The sequence below is a fragment of the Anticarsia gemmatalis genome, chromosome 25 (assembly GCF_050436995.1).
Source record: "Anticarsia gemmatalis isolate Benzon Research Colony breed Stoneville strain chromosome 25, ilAntGemm2 primary, whole genome shotgun sequence".
In the NCBI taxonomy this organism is placed as follows: Eukaryota; Metazoa; Arthropoda; class Insecta; order Lepidoptera; family Erebidae; genus Anticarsia; species Anticarsia gemmatalis.
In genome coordinates, this window is record NC_134769.1 from 8,685,383 (window position 1) to 8,704,910 (window position 19,528).

General features: G+C 36.7%; 1 protein-coding gene across 1 annotated transcript; it reads right to left on the reverse strand.

Annotated features, from left to right (window-relative positions):
• Window positions 1-1,672: 1,672 nt before the first annotated feature.
• Window positions 1,673-18,135, reverse strand: daw (activin beta chain dawdle). Its single transcript, XM_076131028.1, has 5 exons — window positions 17,715-18,135; window positions 8,675-8,781; window positions 8,131-8,349; window positions 2,762-3,037; window positions 1,673-2,495 (listed from the first exon to the last, which is right to left on the reverse strand). Exons 1-5 carry the CDS (start codon window positions 18,031-18,033, stop codon window positions 2,337-2,339), a joined length of 1,080 nt encoding a protein of 359 aa, XP_075987143.1. The 5' UTR covers window positions 18,034-18,135; the 3' UTR covers window positions 1,673-2,336.
• Window positions 18,136-19,528: the final 1,393 nt, after the last annotated feature.

Here is a 19,528-nt window from a genome sequence, read left to right on the forward strand (position 1 = left end):
CCAATCGGCACAAGATGATTGAAGAATGACTGAAGAGATGGCTGAAAAAGATCATGGCCCCAACTCTTTTGATTAAATTTAACGCATAATTCTGTCATCCTATTACCACTTACCATGCCAACGTATCGACAGCATTCCAGGCTATTGTTTCGTTTACATTTACATTACACGACTCGGGAATTGAACCCTCACGAGTTATTATCGGTCGTATTTTATTAGTAGTTGATTACCCTAACTAACCGTGCACAGAGGCACCCAAATCAATGTTTAGTTCGGGAATTTTCTTCAATAAAAGTATAAATAAAACATGTAATAAAATAAGATAAAATATCTTTAATTTATATTTGTAATTAATCTCTTACCCTATAATACTTAGACAGCGTAGAAACGATATAAAATTATAACTGGGACAAAACAATGTTAAGTTTAAGTACATGTTCATATAAAAAGTGTTATAACACCGTGACTACAGTGTCGTGGGTTCAAACAAGAAAGTAACTTTTAAAATAACGCTAACAGCCAGTTTCACAACTTGTGGATAAGTTATTGATACTTTAACTGATAGATAAAAAGACACATAAAGATTTGACAATATTTTTCGCAATCATATTAGGTAGGTTTTTCAATACAATACTAAAAAATACATGGTTTGAGTTTGTGAAACCGGCTTTAAATAAATTAAAGTTAATAAGATTGACCAAAATAATATAGGAAAACTCCTTCCTCATTACGAGAGTAGACCTTTACCCAGCAGTGGGACATGGCTGAAATTTGTTATTTTCTTAAATTCGAAAATTATTGAATCAATATTAATGTATTTTGCATTTGTATGTATTGTACAGAAAATATATTTTCTGACTATAGGCTATATATTGGTCAATCTATAAAATTCTCTATCTAAAACTATTATTAACTATGTAGGAACATAATCTTACTTAAAATAGAATTAACTTAAAATTATTACAAAACGACTGATAATTTATCATACTTAACATTCACATTATTACGAACGTAAATATTTTAATTACGATGCGAATTTCAATATATTTCAAAAATATTTCTTTACTCTAAAACATAATACAAAACTTGTCTTTTTCAAAAAATTGTGCCGGCATTTTGATATTAACACACACATGACTTTGTCTTAACGCCATCTATCGAGCAGACTTGTCAACTTTGCTATATTTATATTATTACTATATAAAATCTGGTCACGAAATAGCAAAACACAAAAGTATGCCCAAAAATTCATATAAAAAGACATAGCCATAAGTATTCTTTAAATAATACAAATATATTAAAATTCGGCTTCAACTAACATGACGGATCATGTTTTAAATAAAATAAATGCACTGGTTATTTACATAAACATAGAAATCACATCACATGTCACTGTAGGAGAGATGCTCACTAATTTTGAGATTTTCAAGTTATGTGTATAAGAAACAATTACCACTTGTTCTAAAATTATCGTGATTAAACCTTGCAAGCCTGAGAGTTCTTTATAACAATTCCTGAAAGGACGCTACATCAATTCAAGTTCTGTATTAAGCCACTGTAATAGACTCCAGGCTTAACCCCTCCCTCGTTTTCGGAGAAGACCCTTATCCCAGCAAGAGATAGTATCGGATTGTTTTAGTTATTTTGATGTAAATATTTTTTTCCATCTCTTAATCTCCTTCAGTGACGACGTTTATACAATATCACATTTGTCTTAAAATAACAAACTTATTCATAACTCACTCACACAATTAATTACTGTACAAAAGTTTTAAAAGTTCACAACACAGTTCTAGACTGTTCATTTAGAGAAACATTTCACTCCGGAAAATGGCAGACGCATTTATTTCTCACTTGCTAGTCAAAGTGGCAGGAAACCAAAATATAGAAGACAAAGGGGCCCATATCACTTCCTTGAACAGCTCTGTTCTGGCACGTAGAAAAGTAATACAGATACTGATGCTGCATCCCATCGCTGGGTATGAACAACATTCTTCTTGTCCTTTTGACCTCGTAGGCTAAAAGCAGTAATTTTTCTAGCCTTATCAAGTTCCATCATTACTTTAGAGGTCTAGTTCGTCATTACGCTGTTTTTTGTAGTCAAAGTTGTGGTGTGTCCACAGTTCACCTGCCATTTGGCGGCCATAATAAACTAGCTGCACTTTTAGGTACCATTAAGCTCAGATTTTTCAGCATTTACTGATATGGCTCTAGTTCTAAGGTACTAATTCATATCCTGCCTTTCGAAAATCTGCAGACCAGTCTTTACAGATCCTCCTTCCCGAATGAAGATACTCTTTCAAAAACGTTTTTCTTCACCATCAATCTTGTCCCAATCACATACACCCGCATGATTCCACCACCATGTTTGGTAGAGTCTTCTGCGTCACCGTGTTGGTAGAGTCCATGTAGAGCAGCTGTAGAGAGCTGAACGTAGTCGGAGCACAGCACGGCTTGAATTCTGACTTTCGATCAGATATTGAGTAGAAGTATTTCTGCAAAGATAAAAAAAACATTAGTTGGATTTCGAAAGCTTGTTCATTGTGTTAAGATATTAATTCGTTCCTTTGGCAATGCATCAAAAAATACAGAGACTTTTTGCTGAATCGTGATGAAACCTTGGTTAACTGACACTTTTTTAAAATACAACATCGTTGTCGATTTAAAGCCCATCTTTGTGAAGGGATCTCCAGGTGATCTATGTCCAGAAGTGGGACATGTATCTACTCTTAATATCAAATTTAAAAGGTTGTAAACTCACCCTAATAATATTATGATGATAACTATCAGTATTGGTGACAGCTGATATTGGTGCACAGGATCCTTTGCAGAAGTAGGCGTGGTAGCCAGCAGGCCTGATGATCCAGTCGTCCCAGCCCAGTTCCTTGAAGCTCACGTACAGAGGCTCCCTGCAGCACTCGCTGGTGGTGGCGCTGCACTCCAGGGCCCTCCCCCGGCGACGCTTGCCAGCGTACTTGGTGTAGAGCACCAGGAATGGACGGTGTTTCTCGTGGAAGGAGAGAGGCGGACGGCGCAACTGTAAATATGATTGATTTTGTTAGTTTGCTGCTGCAAACTAACAAAATCAAGTTAGTTTGCTTTTGGGCGGTAGGTGAAAAATAAGTAAGACACACAAAAAATCACTCCTGAGTTTTTAATTGCAAATTAATTTATTTAACAGTTTTTATTAATCTAAATCAATTGACATCAATATATAATTAGTATTTACTACTATTAGTACATACCCAGTACATGTAGTATTAGTGTAATACTACACACCACCTGCCAGCTGAACACAAACCAAATCTGCAAGTCACTACACACCTTTAACAACTACACAATGTCTCAATTGAGTGACATTCAGATGACACAGGCGAAGCTAGAGGAGTCATTTAGTAAGAGGATGGCTGAACTTGAGGCGCAGCTGCAAACTGGTGCTGCCAAGGACACTGTGGCCAAGGTTGCTGAGGAGTTCCGCACCTTCCGCGAACTTATGTTTGGTGTGCTTGGGTTGCTTCGACAGCAAATCAGTGAGTGTGCCCGGATGGTGGACTCTATGGAGACCAGGCACCGAAGAAAGGATCTTCTCTTCTTGGGGATCCCAGAGTCAGCCAAGGTCGACCGACAATACATCGCTTCGACCATACTCAACTCCAAGATGGGGTTGACGGACATCTCAGCAGCCTCCATAAGACACTGTCACCGGATTGGTGCCCCTGGAGGTAAGCATCACCGACCCATTCTGGTGCGCTTCACGAGTGCGGATACCCGGAGCGCAGTTTGGCGTGCCAAGGCGAAGCTGCGTGGAACGTCGATTGCAGTGAAGGAGTTCCTGACGCGGACCCGCCAAATCGTTTTCGCCAAGGCACGTCAGCACTTCGGCATGAGGGACTGTTGGACCCAGGACGGCGTCATTGTTGTGAAGGTCGCCGACGGTAGCCGCCACAAGCTGATAACAACCGATGAGCTGAGCGCGTTGGCGGCCAAGCATCCTAAGGTGACCGGTGCCGCTTCTTCCCATTCTTCCCAGACCGGAGCAGCCAGTGCAAGTGCGGGAACATCTGCGGCAGGCTCGAAAGCACGCAAGTAGCATTATTGTTGTTGCTATGTTATTTGTCGGAACTGTGAAACCGTGTCGCGCTCCACAGTTGAGTCTTGTTACGCTTCATATCTTACGTAACACGTAGTAAACGTTTACCTTCTAATTTTTATGTATCCATACCCTATTTTTATTAATATTTTTTGTTCACTTCATTATTTACACATGACGCTAATGACTGGTTTGAATGATTGTCAAGTGTCAACTGTCAATCTGACAACTTGACTCATACAATTTCGTTCGGAAACGTATTATATTTTTATTGTATTTTCTGTTCCTCTTATGTTAGCTGGCGGGTGGTGCAGAGATGCATTTTGAACCTTAGTATTTTTGTTGATCTTTTATCATAATTATTTATATATATTTATATATTATATTTTAATTTATTACTTATATTATATTGTTATATATGTCTGATGATGAAGTTTCTTATTTTTCTGCTGACGATATTAGTACATCCTCGAAAGATAGTTTTTGCTCTATAACAGGCACGCTAGGAGACTTTGTACGTCGGACTTTTGACAGTTCTGGTATAAACCTCTTTAACGTATGTCATATAAATGCGCAAAGCGTCCCTAGCCATTATAATGACCTGCAGGAGGCATTCGCTGATGCTGACGTTCATGCCGTCCTGATTTCAGAGACGTGGCTCAAACCTCATCTACCCTCAACTTCTTACCCCCTCCCTGGATTCATTCTTATCCGTAATGATCGGATAGACAGGAGAGGGGGTGGCGTCGCTATCTATCTCAGAAGTGACCTCTCTTACCATATTGTAGCTTCCTCCTGTCCTAACTACTCCGCTTCCGCCGAATTTCTCTTCCTAGAGGTTTGGGTCAAAGGAGCCAAAATTCTTCTCGGCGTTGTTTACTGTCCCCCATCCATTGATTACTTCTCCAGTATTGAACTGGTACTGGAATCTTTAGGGTCTGCTTACTCACATCACATCATCATGGGCGATCTCAACACCAATCTCCTTTCTCCCAGCTCACTCCGTTCCTGTAAACTCCTAGACATCATTGAGTCCGCCAGTCTACATGTCCTACCACTAAATGCCACTCATCACAACACCGAAGGCGATGATACTTGGTTGGACCTAATGATCACGTCTGCTCCCACCCTTGTCTCATTTTTAGGTCAATACCCTGCTCCTGGTTTCTCTCATCACGACCTAATATATCTGTCCTACACCCTTAAACCTCCCAAATCCCCTCCCAAGGTTCTGTACAGGCGCTGTTTTGGGCGTATGGATGTAGGTCAATTGTGTAAGGACGCTGCTACCGTCGAGTGGGAGCAGCTAACGTCAGCCCCTACGATTGACGATAAAATCGAAATTTTTAACACCGCTGTCACTAGGCTGTATGACGTCCACGCGCCAATCAGAAGAGTGAGACGGAAACGACCGCCTGCTCCCTGGATGACTGAGGGAGTTCGCATTGCCATGAGACGCAGGGATAGGGCATTTGCAAAGTTCCGTAGGGACCGCTGTGACGACAACTGGGTTCAGTTCAAAGTTGCAAGGAATCGATGCAATCAGATGGTACGCAACGCTAAACGCCGACACATTCTAAGTAATCTTTCTTCCTCTTCCCCGGCCGATATCTGGAGGTTCCTAGGGACCCTGGGTATCGGCAAAGACCGAAGTAACGTCCCACAGTGCACGGTTGGTTTGGATGACATTAACATTCATTTCACTTCTACCGTACCTTTAGATCACCAAACCACGTGCAAAACTGTCAGTTCCGTTAATAATTTACCCCGACACAACTATGATCCCTTCTGTTTTGCCCCAGTAACACCGGAAGATATTAAGAAGGTAATCCTCTCAATTAAGTCCAATGCAGTAGGCGCTGACGACGTCAGTCGTCATATGATCGTCACAGTATTGGATCACCTACTCCCCGCCATTTCCCATATCATAAATTTCTCCCTTACCTCCGGTTCTTTTCCTTCTCTGTGGCGCAAAGCCTACATTATCCCGTTACCTAAAATCCCAAATCCATCGAGTCCAGCTCACTTCCGACCCATATCGATTCTCCCTTTCCTCTCCAAGGTGCTTGAGGCCTGTGTGCACAAGCAATTAACACAGTTTGTGTTAAACAACAACCTGCTTAACCCACTTCAATCTGGGTTCAGACCAGGTCACAGCACTACATCCGCACTCCTTAAAGTGACTGGCGATATAAGGGCGGGCATGGAGGACACTAAAGTCACCGTGGTGGCTTTGGTTGATTTCTCGAACGCCTTCAATACCGTCAGTCATGATATCCTTCTTTCCATCCTTCGTCACCTGAATATATCTTCTGGTGCACTGAATTGGTTTTCCTCATATCTTAAAGGACGCCAACAGTCGGTTCACATCGGTGACTTATCATCGAGCTGGCGTGAACTCGATTCTGGCGTCCCACAAGGCGGCATCCTCTCTCCGTTATTGTTTTCTATTTTTATCAATCTCCTAACCGAAAATCTTCAGGGTGCGTATCATCTGTACGCTGATGACTTGCAACTCTACGCGCAAGGAACAGTGGAAGGGATAGCATCAGTGGTCGGCATGATCAACAGTGACCTTGAGCACATTAAGTGTTGGTCTAGGAAGTTCGGGTTGGCTGTTAACCCTGACAAATGTCAGGCTATAGTCGTAGGCAGTCATCGCAGCATCAGTAGGCTAGGTCACGTATCAGTACCACCGGTAGTATTTGATGGCTCAATAATAGAACTGACCCCTACTGTGAAAGATCTTGGCCTTTACTTGGACTCAACTCTGAGCTGGACTGCTCAAGTATCTAACGTTTGCAAGAGGGTCACTGGTATACTGCGGGCTCTGTATCGTCTCAAAAACTTTCTCCCATCCACGACTAAAGCAATGCTTGTGCAGACCTTAATCTTTCCACTGATTGACTATGGTGATGTATGTTACTTCGACCTGAATGCAGATCTCCTCAATAAACTTGACCGCCTTCTCAACAACTGCATTCGATTCATCTTCAACCTCCGCAAGTATGATCATATATCTACATATCGCTCCCAGCTTAGGTGGCTGCCCATTCGTGAGCGACGTAATTTACGTGCACTCACGACTCTCTTCTCTTTCCTTACTTCTTCTACTCCCCCAGCCTACCTAACTCCTTACTTTCAATATCTGTGTGATAATCACAACCGTAACCTTCGTTCCTCTAATAATCTTCTTCTTCTCTGCCCTTCACACACTTCTGGGTTTGTCAACTCTTCTTTTCCTGTCCAATCTGTCTTATTGTGGAACGCGCTCCCTCTTGAAATCAGGATGTCCACTAACCGTCTTACGTTTAAGAGCAAAGTTCGGGATCTCTTGTTAAAACAAGTTGCAGAAACTTCACACTTATCATAGTTTGTATTTATGAATTATATATATATATATATATATTTATAAGTATTATATTTAGTTTATAGTATGTTTTTAATATCGTCTATTTAGATAATATATTGATTTATTCGTATTTAATATTTTATCATTATTAATAATTATGTATGTACATATATACTTATCCATATTTATGTACACTCACATGAACCATTGTTATTTATTTGTAAACCTCTTTCTCAAATTAATTTTCCTCTTTTATTATTTAAGCACCTACTTCATTTAATCTCTGCATCACCCCAAGGTAGACTGGCAGAAAATGCCTTTGGCATTAAGTCCGCCTTTATACAATTTATGTATAAGAAGTTTAAATAAATAAATAAATAAATAGCCAAGAAAGCAATTGCTATTTGGTTTTGTATGAAACAGTTACATGGCGTAAATTGTAAAAAATAGAGAGTGAAGTATGTAATACATACAAAGAAAAGAAAGACGAGATACTTAAATAGAAAGATCAAAATTGACATTTTTGATGGTCAGTACAAAGGGTATCCCTTTCGTTATGTCGTTCTAATGAGAAGAGCTAGCAAGAAACTCTTCACTGCTCTTTTTAATCACCAAGTAGTTTCAGACACATATCTGTCATTAACTTTGAAAGGAGCTAAGAACTAGCGTATTATGATAACATTCTCACCTGACAAGTCCTGCACGCCACGTGCAACGTGTGCAGCCTCTCCCTGCCTTCCAGCCACACCCTGACCGCCCAGGCCAGCTCCACTCTAACCCATCCTTCACCAATGTCCGTCTCCTTGATGGCAATAGGCTTGGTCTTCCTGAACTGCTGCTGACTGTCCCAGTGAGCTGCTTCAGATATTACGAAGGTTTGGTTGTATTCGTCCAGAGGATCTCGTTCCTGGAAAATAGAAGAATTTTGGTAAATATATGTAATTGTGAGGTTTTGAAGGGCGAAATTTGTATTCTCCTTAATTGTAGGAGGTATTGAAGTTAACTATATTTTCTCGCGAGCCTCCGAAGCACAGTTATTCAGGGGGTCGCCAACCAACTATAATAACGTTGGGATGTCGCAAGTACGATTCATTCAACAATACATTTTGTGCGATCCAGAAATTATAGTTCCAGATCTAGTTCTCTTTTGTATTAATCATTTATACGTTTGTACAACAGTTATTATTTGTACAATTCTCTCTTTTTTATATAAATAAAGAATAATATCTCACCTTATAGAACCATAGTTCAACAACGTTCACTTCTTCAGGCTCCACATCAGGGGGCAGCTCGAACTGCAGACACTTGAATGGATATCTGCCTGAAGTCAGACATTCACCTGAAACAATCAACGGTACTATGTTAATAACAGTATACACTTATACATTATAAATTAACTATTATAACGCCTAGAAGTATTGTTACCCCCTAACAATCATTGGCCTTCTGAAATTGCTCTCAAAATTTGAACTGCCTCTGTGGCGCGGTCGGTACATCCGACTGCTGAAAGTCTCGAGTTTAATTCGCGGTTCAGGCAAAATGCTGTTATTCTACTCTAATTTATTTTATATTATTTCTCAATAGTAGTTTGAAGTTTGATAACGTGCCTGGTAAATGGCAAAAGGCTTACTTCCTATTTAATGAGACTAACATTGTTAACGGTGAAAAGTGGGTGTTTTCCATACATTGTCCACACTTAGTTTAACATAATGATTGATTATTCCAATACGTTAATATATTAATAGAAATTCTCGATATCTAATTATAATGTCACACAGTTGCACACGCCACGAAATTGTTGATAAAATCATTAATTACTTATGTACAAAGTTTCAATCATTGCTAATCATTTGACTTGATTTTCCGCATCGAATACAATTATGATATAATAATAGTTTGAACAAGTACTATAGAAACTAATTGATTGAATTTACTATGCGAAATGCTACTTCTTAATAAAAAAATTGTAGTAAATAAGGAGAGATAAAAATTATGAAATCTACGTCCGAAACCTACACCTGCTGAATACGTGATTTTGTGTATGTGTGTCCGCAGCCTTTGCCAGCGTGGTGGACTCAAGGCCTAACTCCTTCCTCATTACGGGGGGAGACCCTTACTCAACTATGGAACTGTCCTGGGTAAAATTAATTTCTTTAATTTTACAGAATGAAGGCAAACTTTCGTTACTATAAATGTTCTAATTTACAAGTCTATAAATGTTGACCTCGGTTCGATTTCATGAAAAATGCGAAAATTAGTTTTTCTTTTACTGTTAAAAAATTGAGAATTGCTAAAATAATTAACTAATTTATGAAATAACACCAATACCTGGACAAAAGTCCCCCAAAATAATTAACAATCATGATCGTTACGAAATAATAATATATATTTATATACAAACTTATATATTTACGATAGGTACACATACTATGTTGACCCTAAGTTAATTGGACCAAGGAGTGACTCTAGGGTCAAACAACCTGATAACGGCCGGACATGTGTAGGTATTATACCAACAAGTATTTATTTTTTATATTAAAAATGATCACACAGCAATGTGATGATAAATTGTTTAAATTTGGACAGCTGGAAACGGTAATTTGGAGGCTAAAAATAACTTGAGTTGTTTGATAGCAAATAAGACAGAATTTCGGTACAAAGTGTAGTTGCCACGCGCTGTTTCGCTCGTTTACAATCTTTCACCTCATATTTCAGCAGTAAAGGAGTCGATTTTTGTAAAAAAAATTAACCTATGTTTGACCTCATATATTTAAGTACTTATATACTGAATTTCGTGAAAATTGATTCTGTGATTTATGTGTGGAAGCGTTACAGACGGAATTTTGCGTTTTCACCTCTAAGCGTTGAAACAATGTTCATGAAATTTGGCACGTAGATAGTTAAAATCACGTCGCCAAACTAAGGCCATATTTTAAACACAAAATGAACACCAACGTGGCAAAAATACGGAATGAAAACTGCAATACTCGCGTGAAATGGGGGATGAAAATTACTACGCGAGCGACACCGCGCGATTTAAATAACTAGCCGTTATTTATAGAGATACAAAGCACATGTTTGTAACAAAGGTATCTTTAACATTGTACTTTGAATAATAAACAAAAAGCCCTTCAGTAAACAAGATAAAGAAATAATAAGTAAACAATTGATAACGAGCATTAATTATAAAAATAATTTACTAATTAGTTTTGAGAAAAATAGACTGTTGTTGTGCAAACTTGAGACTGGATTATTTGAGAGTGTATTTACCCGTTTTATCTCTAAGAGCAATGATTTGTGACGACAACTTTGTAAAAATAGCAGTAACTTGGCACGCAGTAAGCTGCCTCCAAACGGTAATACACGTAAACAAACTTTCATCCCCTTTTTCATACGCTTAAGGGTTGACAAAGTGAATGAAATGCAAAATGCATCACCAATAGAAGTTTATTATGGATTTATAATACCAACTTTTCAAGTTTTACTGTAAAGTTTATAACGCTCATATTTATTTACTGCGTTTGAAAATTTCTGTTTCAAAAACTACAAGTGTTTGTCATAGTTATTATTTAATTAAATGTAACCTTACGAGTAGATATTGCAACCATTTTGTTCAGTAGCTTTTGCGTGATTGACAAACAAATAAATAGGTGAACTTCCACATTTTTGTATCAACTATTATTTTAAAAAGGTTTCAAAACAATTAAAATTAATAACAAGCCTTTAAAACTTAATAAAATTACCAGTATTTTTTTAACCCTTTACTGTCCCACTGCAAGGCAAGGGTACCCTCCGAAACAAGAGAGAGTGATTAGACCTTGAGTCCACCACGCTGGCCAATTGCGGGTTGGGTCAATACATTGAGTTCATCTAAAAAGTATATGAAAGGTCAGTGTAACTAAACACGCAATGGATCCGGCATTCGTTGCAGAGATAAAAGACATATTACAAAGCCCACATGATTATTATAATCTATTACTAGAAGTGATAACGTAGTAGAAAGGTCAGTAAATACCTGACACTGTAAACATGCAGATATTAAAACATTTCTCAACGAGTGACACGTCATTTAATATTATTTGAAATTGCAAACATAGTATCATGCCTGTTATACCCGAAGTTCTATAATAATTAGATTATTACTCCGACTGCCACGCTGCCACTACCACTGCGTCGAGAGGTTGTGGGTTCGTTTCCCTGTTCGTAACTGTAGCTTTGGAAGCTCTATCTCAAATAATAAGAAACCTACTGCTGAGTAAAAATAAAATTTTTGCTTAATTCAAATACCCCTTCAACAGAGGCTTTCTTTCATGAATGCTTATTTAAAACACCTATCAGGCGTAAGAAAAAACGCCTATCGCTTTAGACCTTACTAGAATGAATTTAAATTGCCTACAATGCTCGATAATTCTGTTTACTCCAAAAGATCTCATTAATCAAAGTTCGTTGTCAACTTATAACAGTGACCAGTGGACTTCCTTGTTTACAAACACAAGATTTCTGTTAAAAAAGATAAAATAATTAAAAATATCCAATCATTCGCGTAAATATTTTTCTCGTTAGTAATTATCGTACCTCTGATTAAGATAATACTGTTTACATGGTTAATTACACGTATTATAACGCTATTTACGTATGTGACATAAGCAGAAATTTAAGTGATAACGCATTTTTAATAAACTCAAAATCCACAGTATCAAAGCTATAAAAAATACGGAAATAAATCCAGAAATTGCACTAAAATTACGTACATCAAATATAATAATTCAATTAAATAAGATTCAGATGTCATCAGGTAAATTGACACTGATAAAAATGGCATCAAAGAACAAAGTTATTTTTAACACTGTAATTAAAAATAATGATAATATAGGTTTAAACAAACATGTTTTTACTAAATTCAAAGATATAAACATTTAAAGAAATAGAAAAACAATTCTCAATGCAGATAACTTTGCAAGGCAACTAATTGTGAAAAAAACGATTGTGTAGGCAGAAATTATATGACACAAACCCACGTTTCACCATTCAATATTTTAGTTCCAATAAGAGGCAAAACTATTGTCATATACCGGGCACGTCACCAAACTCCGTACTATTGGTAAGATCAGATCGATCGACCCTGGCGTCGAACCCGAGAATCTGCAGCCGAATACACTACAGTCCAGAATATAAAGACAGTTGTATTTAAAGAAAATACTGATGAAGAATTGGTTTAGTTCAAAGTAGGCTCTAAAGATAAATGCTTTAAAACAGTTAATCATTCATTGTGATGATCCTAACGACCTTAGCTTTAACAATAGATTATTGTAAACAATCTACTTGTTAGATAGTTATATGTGTTTCTGGGAACCCAAGAAGCAGGCAAGTATTATACATAAGCTTTCTTGAAGATAGTCCACAGCTAGGCGGTGGACTTAAGGCCCCTCTTCTTTGCGGGAAAAGACCATTGTCCAGTAGAGGGCCAGGAATGTGTTAAATTTCTTTATGTTGAAATGAAGTGTGTTTTACACTAAAAATATCTGTCTATAGTAGTTGAACAAGAAATGAGTAATAAAGCTTGTATTGCCGCTATCTTTAAGAAATGCGATAACAATGATAATAATGTAATGTATCTATTGAACTCTGAAGCGTTCCTTTAATCTTCCGTCTTCTCGATTATCTAGAAACATATGACTTGATGACTTTGTTGAATAGTATATCGAGATGAGTTGTCTCAGTTACTTATGTCTGGTTCATCGCGGCCTGCTCCGGTTTTGCCCGGGGTAGCTGCAGCTCATTTTCTTGCACATATTATTATGTTATTTACTAATTTACTTCTACTTCTTCTGGTACAATTTAATACCATAAGTCTTTTCAAATACAATCAGTGGTTTCAAAAATTATCTGTTTTATAACAGTAGTAAGCTATACCTAGATGCTTTTCTACTGTTTCACTGTTAGGTCTTTGAGGTATGTAATGTCTTTGAGACGATCTTTATTTCGATTTAAAACTCTGAAAGATCTTGAAAATGTAAGTCAAAAAGTATTTTATTCCCCTGCTAGAACTACATAATGAATTTAAAAGTGCTTGCAACCTTCATTGGTTTATGTTCATCAACATTTTTTACCACCTTCTCTAAATCAATTCATACTCCAACCGTTTTATATTCTGTACTTTTTCTCAGTCATACTCTAAGGCAACGACCTCTTCATCTCTTTATCCGTTCACCTCAATTCCCAACACATTCTGTTTCATATTAAAATTATCTTTTAAAGCTTTTTTCCTCGTACTCTTTACTCTAGTATCTCTCAGAGGTCACGTTTATCTAAAATGCACACAGCCGTCGCGTGATCGACATAAATTAGAATAGGTGGTCAAAGATGGTCAGATAAGGTCTGTCATTCAAATAATGGTCCGCTTCAATTAATTTAATTAATACTTAATTGATTTAAAACTGATAATTTTGCAGACGATATGACCTATTTTTGAATAACACAGGCATGACCGATATACTTCATCTAATTACTTAAAAAAAAACTCCATTATAGAGGTTATACAATTGTAATTTAAGGCACCATAATCAAGGTGTCAATAGAAAATTAGCGTTGGCTCCAAAGCACTACCTTGTTGGACACCAAAATTGTTTTCTAGTTAAGCCTTTGAATGGGTACTACATCATTTACAACAAAAGCTCTTAAATACAAAATAACATAAACACATTTTCTTCTTAGGTTATAATTATTTAAGAATGAACCAAGAAATACTAGTTATAAAACAATACTCCAAGTAGATACTTACTCATAATGATGTTGAAAAGTTTATCAGTAGTAAACTTTAGTGATAAGAGACAAATTAGTGTGGGTCATGGGGCACATCGCGTTAGTTTTTTATTACCTCTGCCGGCCCACTAAGATAAATTAATTAAGTCTCAGTTCCGTGTCAATTATTCGATAAAATTTGTATGGAAAAATACAACAATTTTCTTACATTTTTTCATGATGATTCTGCATGATTTAAGTACAAGTATTTGTACTGAGTGGGTGACAATATAGTTATACATATAAGTACGTATTTAGAAGTATAAAAGTATGTTTATCAGTTGTTTGATTACTATAGTTAAGGCTCTGCTTAGTTTGGAATCGGATGACAGTGTGTGAATTTATTGTCCAAAGATTATTTAATAGTATACTAATTATTTTGTGTGGTAGAAAAGTATTATTTTATAAGACAAATCATCGTACGAATCTGGGATCGGATTGTTATGTTGATATATGACTGCTGATGACAAAGTAGTTTGAATCGATATCCAGAATAAGTAAATCGCTTTCTTTAGATTAATAGTTATTAAATAAATTTATTAAGTTTTTTTATTCTTAATACTGCCCATTAGTATGATACGGTGCCTTTAAGGCAATAAACTCCCTATTACAATGCGAATGGTGAAACGTGAGTGTATTTTATTTGTATTTAAAATATGTTTTATGACATTTCGTTTTAATAATCCATTACTGTCCCATTGCTGGGCAGGGGTCTCCTCCCAAACGAGAGAGAGGTTAGGCCTTGAGTCCGCCACGCTGGCCAAGTCCGAATTGGAGATTTTACATGCCCTCAATAAATGTATTAATGTAACATTAGAAAAATAATTGGATTCGGTGGTTTCTACGTCAATACGTTAAATACAACCGTGTCTAAATATTATATAACGAAGAAATTATTTAATCATATCACCAATTAGTCTCGATTTGAAAACAATAGCAGATCTATAAATAATATAAGCGTGTAATTGTAAATTAAACCAAAAGGCTTTACTAATTACTTTGTAATGTAACCGTACACGGAAAAGACGTCATTATGACGTACGAATTAGTAAGGGCTAGTTAAACAGCTTCTATATAAGTCTCGAATAAACTTATCCGATAGAGAAACTAAAAAATACGTATGAGAACAATCAGCCTAACCTTTCTTCTCTATATTGCAGTCGGCTTCCAGTTTAAGTCCCTGTCTGTAGAGACAGAGTCCGAGTATGCAACTGAATACCAGTATTTTACATGGAGCGACTGCCTATCTGACTTCCACAACCCAATTACTTGGGCTGCCAGCCCAAGTAATTGGGTTGTGGAGGTCAGCCTCCCAAGCTTCTAACTACTATTAACGATAGTCAAAAATCATTGAAAATTACAGCCGGGACCCACAATTTAACGTGCCTTACGAAACAGCGTTCGTGCAATATGGTCACCTGACTACAAACCAACCTAGGCAAGCGTTGCCTAGTTTGAGAAATCGATCCGCGCGGATATTGTTAGTAAGTCAAGAACTCAAAGAAAACGTCTAAATTAACTTTCATAAGCTAAGCACCACTTACTCAGGAGTGGTAAAACAAGAGGTAGAATTGTTCGTCCTATGTCCGTCTGTTAGAACTAGCCTTATATGGTTACGGGCGATTACTACAGTTGATATTCTAATGTGAACAAACCCTTAGATAAATATATCATAATTCCCACGGTTCTAATTATCTGGTTCATCAATTTTAGAGATTATACTTAATAACAACATCCTTTGCGTAGCAAGTCAAACAATGTTCTCGACAGCTTTCATTTCCAATTTTTTTTATTTTTTTTGTAGCCACAGTCCAATACCATTTTGAAACGATCATTCATTTACATGTTCTATTGGGATTAATCACCCCCAGATATATTTACTAGCTGACCCGCGCAACTTCGCTTGCGTCACATAAGAGAGAATGGGTCATAATTTTCCCCGTTTTTGTACCATTTTTTACTGGCACTCTGCTCCTATTTATTGGTCGTAGCGTGATGATATAGCCTATAGCCTTCCTCGATAAATGGGCTATCAAACACTGAAAGAATTTTTCAAATCGGACTAGTAGTTCGCGAGATTAGCGCGTTCAAACAAACCAACAAACAATCAATCAAACAAACAAACTGTTCAGCTTTATAATATTAGTAAGTATAGATGTATTTTTTAAATAATACATAGTCACCCACCGGTGTCGACTTGTCTGCAAGAAACTCAAAATCTTCTGAACGGATTTTTATACAAATTTTACCAATAGATAGAGGAATTCCCGCAAATCTTTTTGGTGTATAATTAAAGGTTTACTGGTAAAATTCGCAATCATTAGAACACATTTAAAAGAGGATTTCAGTTCAAAAGTTACTTAAATAAAAATACGTTTTATTGAGAGAATGTTGGTGAAATATATCATTACAAATATATCTACAACTGCATTTTTTACAATACGGAAATAAGAGGAACATGTGTTGTTCAAAGTGCATTAAGACACTGACCCAGTTCACTGTTCAAAGTCTAAAACAAGAAATTTGCAAATAGCAAAAAAACTATCTAGAAATGTACTGGCAAGTGTCACGCGTGAACACCGTGTAACGTTCGGTTCAAAGTTCGATTCCCGTGCCTACACTTGTTGTACTACGTGATAATATGCATCGTTTCATCATTATATTGTACTTGATATTACATAATTGTTTTATTACAATGTTGCAACGGGTTTTACCCCGTCTCAAATTTGTTAGTGGATTCGATACCCATTTTGGAAACGATTTAGATATATATTTTTGTATAAAATATGTACGTTTTTTTAAATACGAATCAAGATACTATAACGCCTTATATTTTTAGGATAGGCAGGTGATACTCAAGCATGTAAATTTCTACGATGTCTAAATTTTTTGCTCTACCTAATATCATTGATTCTTATCTACTTACAGCAATAACTCAATCAAGAGATATAATCTAAAACTGTGCAGCCGAAATATCTTAAATAATATATATATGAATAAGTACCTAATACTCAGAATTCACACGTTAAACAGATGACAATCTTAAATTTATACCTATCATTTAAAACATGATAACAAATGAAAATAATTGCTCGGTCATTCTTATTATCAAAAATCTCAATCGCTTATGCGTATAACTTAAACATTTTGACATAATTTTACTTTAATTACATTAGGTAAGTTGATAAACTTAAAAACAATAAAGACTTTATTAATGTTGTACACATATCAATATAAAATGTAACGCAGTATTAATTTTTTTTTGTGAACTTGCGACCAACCTGGTCGAAACATCAAGTTAAAAGTAAAATGCATGATCAAATCTACATGCAGACACAAAATCACCCTTTTTCCTATTGAGGTGGTCTAAACGCTAAAGAACAATCTCCACAAACTCATATTTGATGCATATTCAACATCTTGACATGAGATAAATACAGTAAAAACAAATCAACACTTAAAAAGACTTACCTTCAACAGGGAATATGATTTTCTGTTCAGTTCTTCCATAATAGTCATCAAACTCTGGTGGTTTGTCCACCCGGTCACTGAGGGTCTGGCCTTGAGCTACCGGCATCGGCAGACTGTTCACCGGCAGCGCCACGGCCGGCTTCTTACTTAACCTCAACTTCTTCAAGATCTGCTGCTTCACAAATTCTATCCGCACCTGCGTCAGTTCCGTCACACTGAGGTCCGCGTTAGCGCAGTTCGCACAACTCCCCATCATCAATACTTCCCAACTTAAACAACTAGTGACTAGGATAAACACGAGAACACTGGATAGACCCATGGTTGATGAGAGTTCTGCGACGCAGACAATTAAAGTAGGCGAGAAGATCGAGCCGCATGCGTGCGGTGTGTGCGGCGGGCGACGCGCAACTGTAGCCGCGGAAAAAATACACGGATTAATATACACACGCGAGTACACGGGGTGTTCCGTCTAGGGAGTTGTATTTTTTTCACATTTATCTACTTGGTCTCTGTATCGCAGGTCGTGAGCTTGGACAATGGACCTCGATAGAGGTGTAATAAATCTTTAAATGCTTATTGTTTTCAACGTGAGCGAGCTTTTGTGTTGTTTTGATGTTTGTTTGTCTGTCCTTGTCTAATAATGTCCTGAGGACAAAGTCTGCGCCAGATGCAGTTGGGGCTCGGTGTGTGTGAGGGGCGGGAGCGGTTATGTGCATTTTGGTACCTGACTTTCTTTATTGTTGGGATAATAAAGCTTCGCTATTTAACAGTGTTTTATAATAATTTCGTTCAGAAATGGGAAAGTCCATAAAAATAAGATTTATAAACGTAAAAAAAAAATAAGATAATAAAATATAGCCTGAGAAATACTGTTTTTTTTCTCTTGCAGCTTAGAAAAATTCTGTAAAACAAACATAAATTAAAAACAACAAAATAATATGAATATTGATCTACGTAATTTCAGGACGGATTTTTACAAAACCAAATAGCTCACCCTATTCGAGAGCTTACTTTCCTTTAAAGACAAATTTCTCACATCATCTGAGAAAATGATTTCGCCTGGCGACGCAAAAGTCTGATTAAATCCAAAATAATAATAACTAGTAATCAACCCAGACATTCGTTAACACTGCAATACCTATACATAATTTCAAAAAATACAAAAAATATTTATAAAATTCTTGGAAATTAAGTGTCCCGGTCAATCCCCTTCATTATCATATCTCTCGTGACTTCGGAATATAATTCAGTACTTCCAAAGAGTTTTTATATAAGTTCGTTGTACCTTTATCAAAACGGTGACAATTATCTACATTTCTAATAATTAAGTTTTGTAATTCTTACGAGCAATTTCACCCTTGAATATGTATAGATATGTATAGATTTATTTTCATACTTTTCCTGTATTTTGTTTAAACATATTACTGCAAGGGTCTCCTACTGAGCAAGGAAAGGGTAAGGCCTTGAATCTACTACGCTGGCCAAGTGCGGGTTGGATTTCTGTCATCATAGCTGAAAAAGTTGTACTTACTGATATTCTCTGATAATCTCTTTGGCTTTAAGAATCACAAATGAGTACACGGTTCATTAGGTTTATTTCAGTGAGCTCGTGAGGTACCCAAATATCGAGCTTTTTTGTGTAGAGAAAAGATTTTATTACAAGTTCATACATACTATAATGCGAAAAGACTTTTTCCCCGACCTAATATAATGTGACTGTACTTATTTCGGACTTTTATAATCAAGCACTGCGCTTAACTGAGTGATGTAAACGAAGTTCAGCATAAAAATATATTGTTTTTTTACAGTTATGG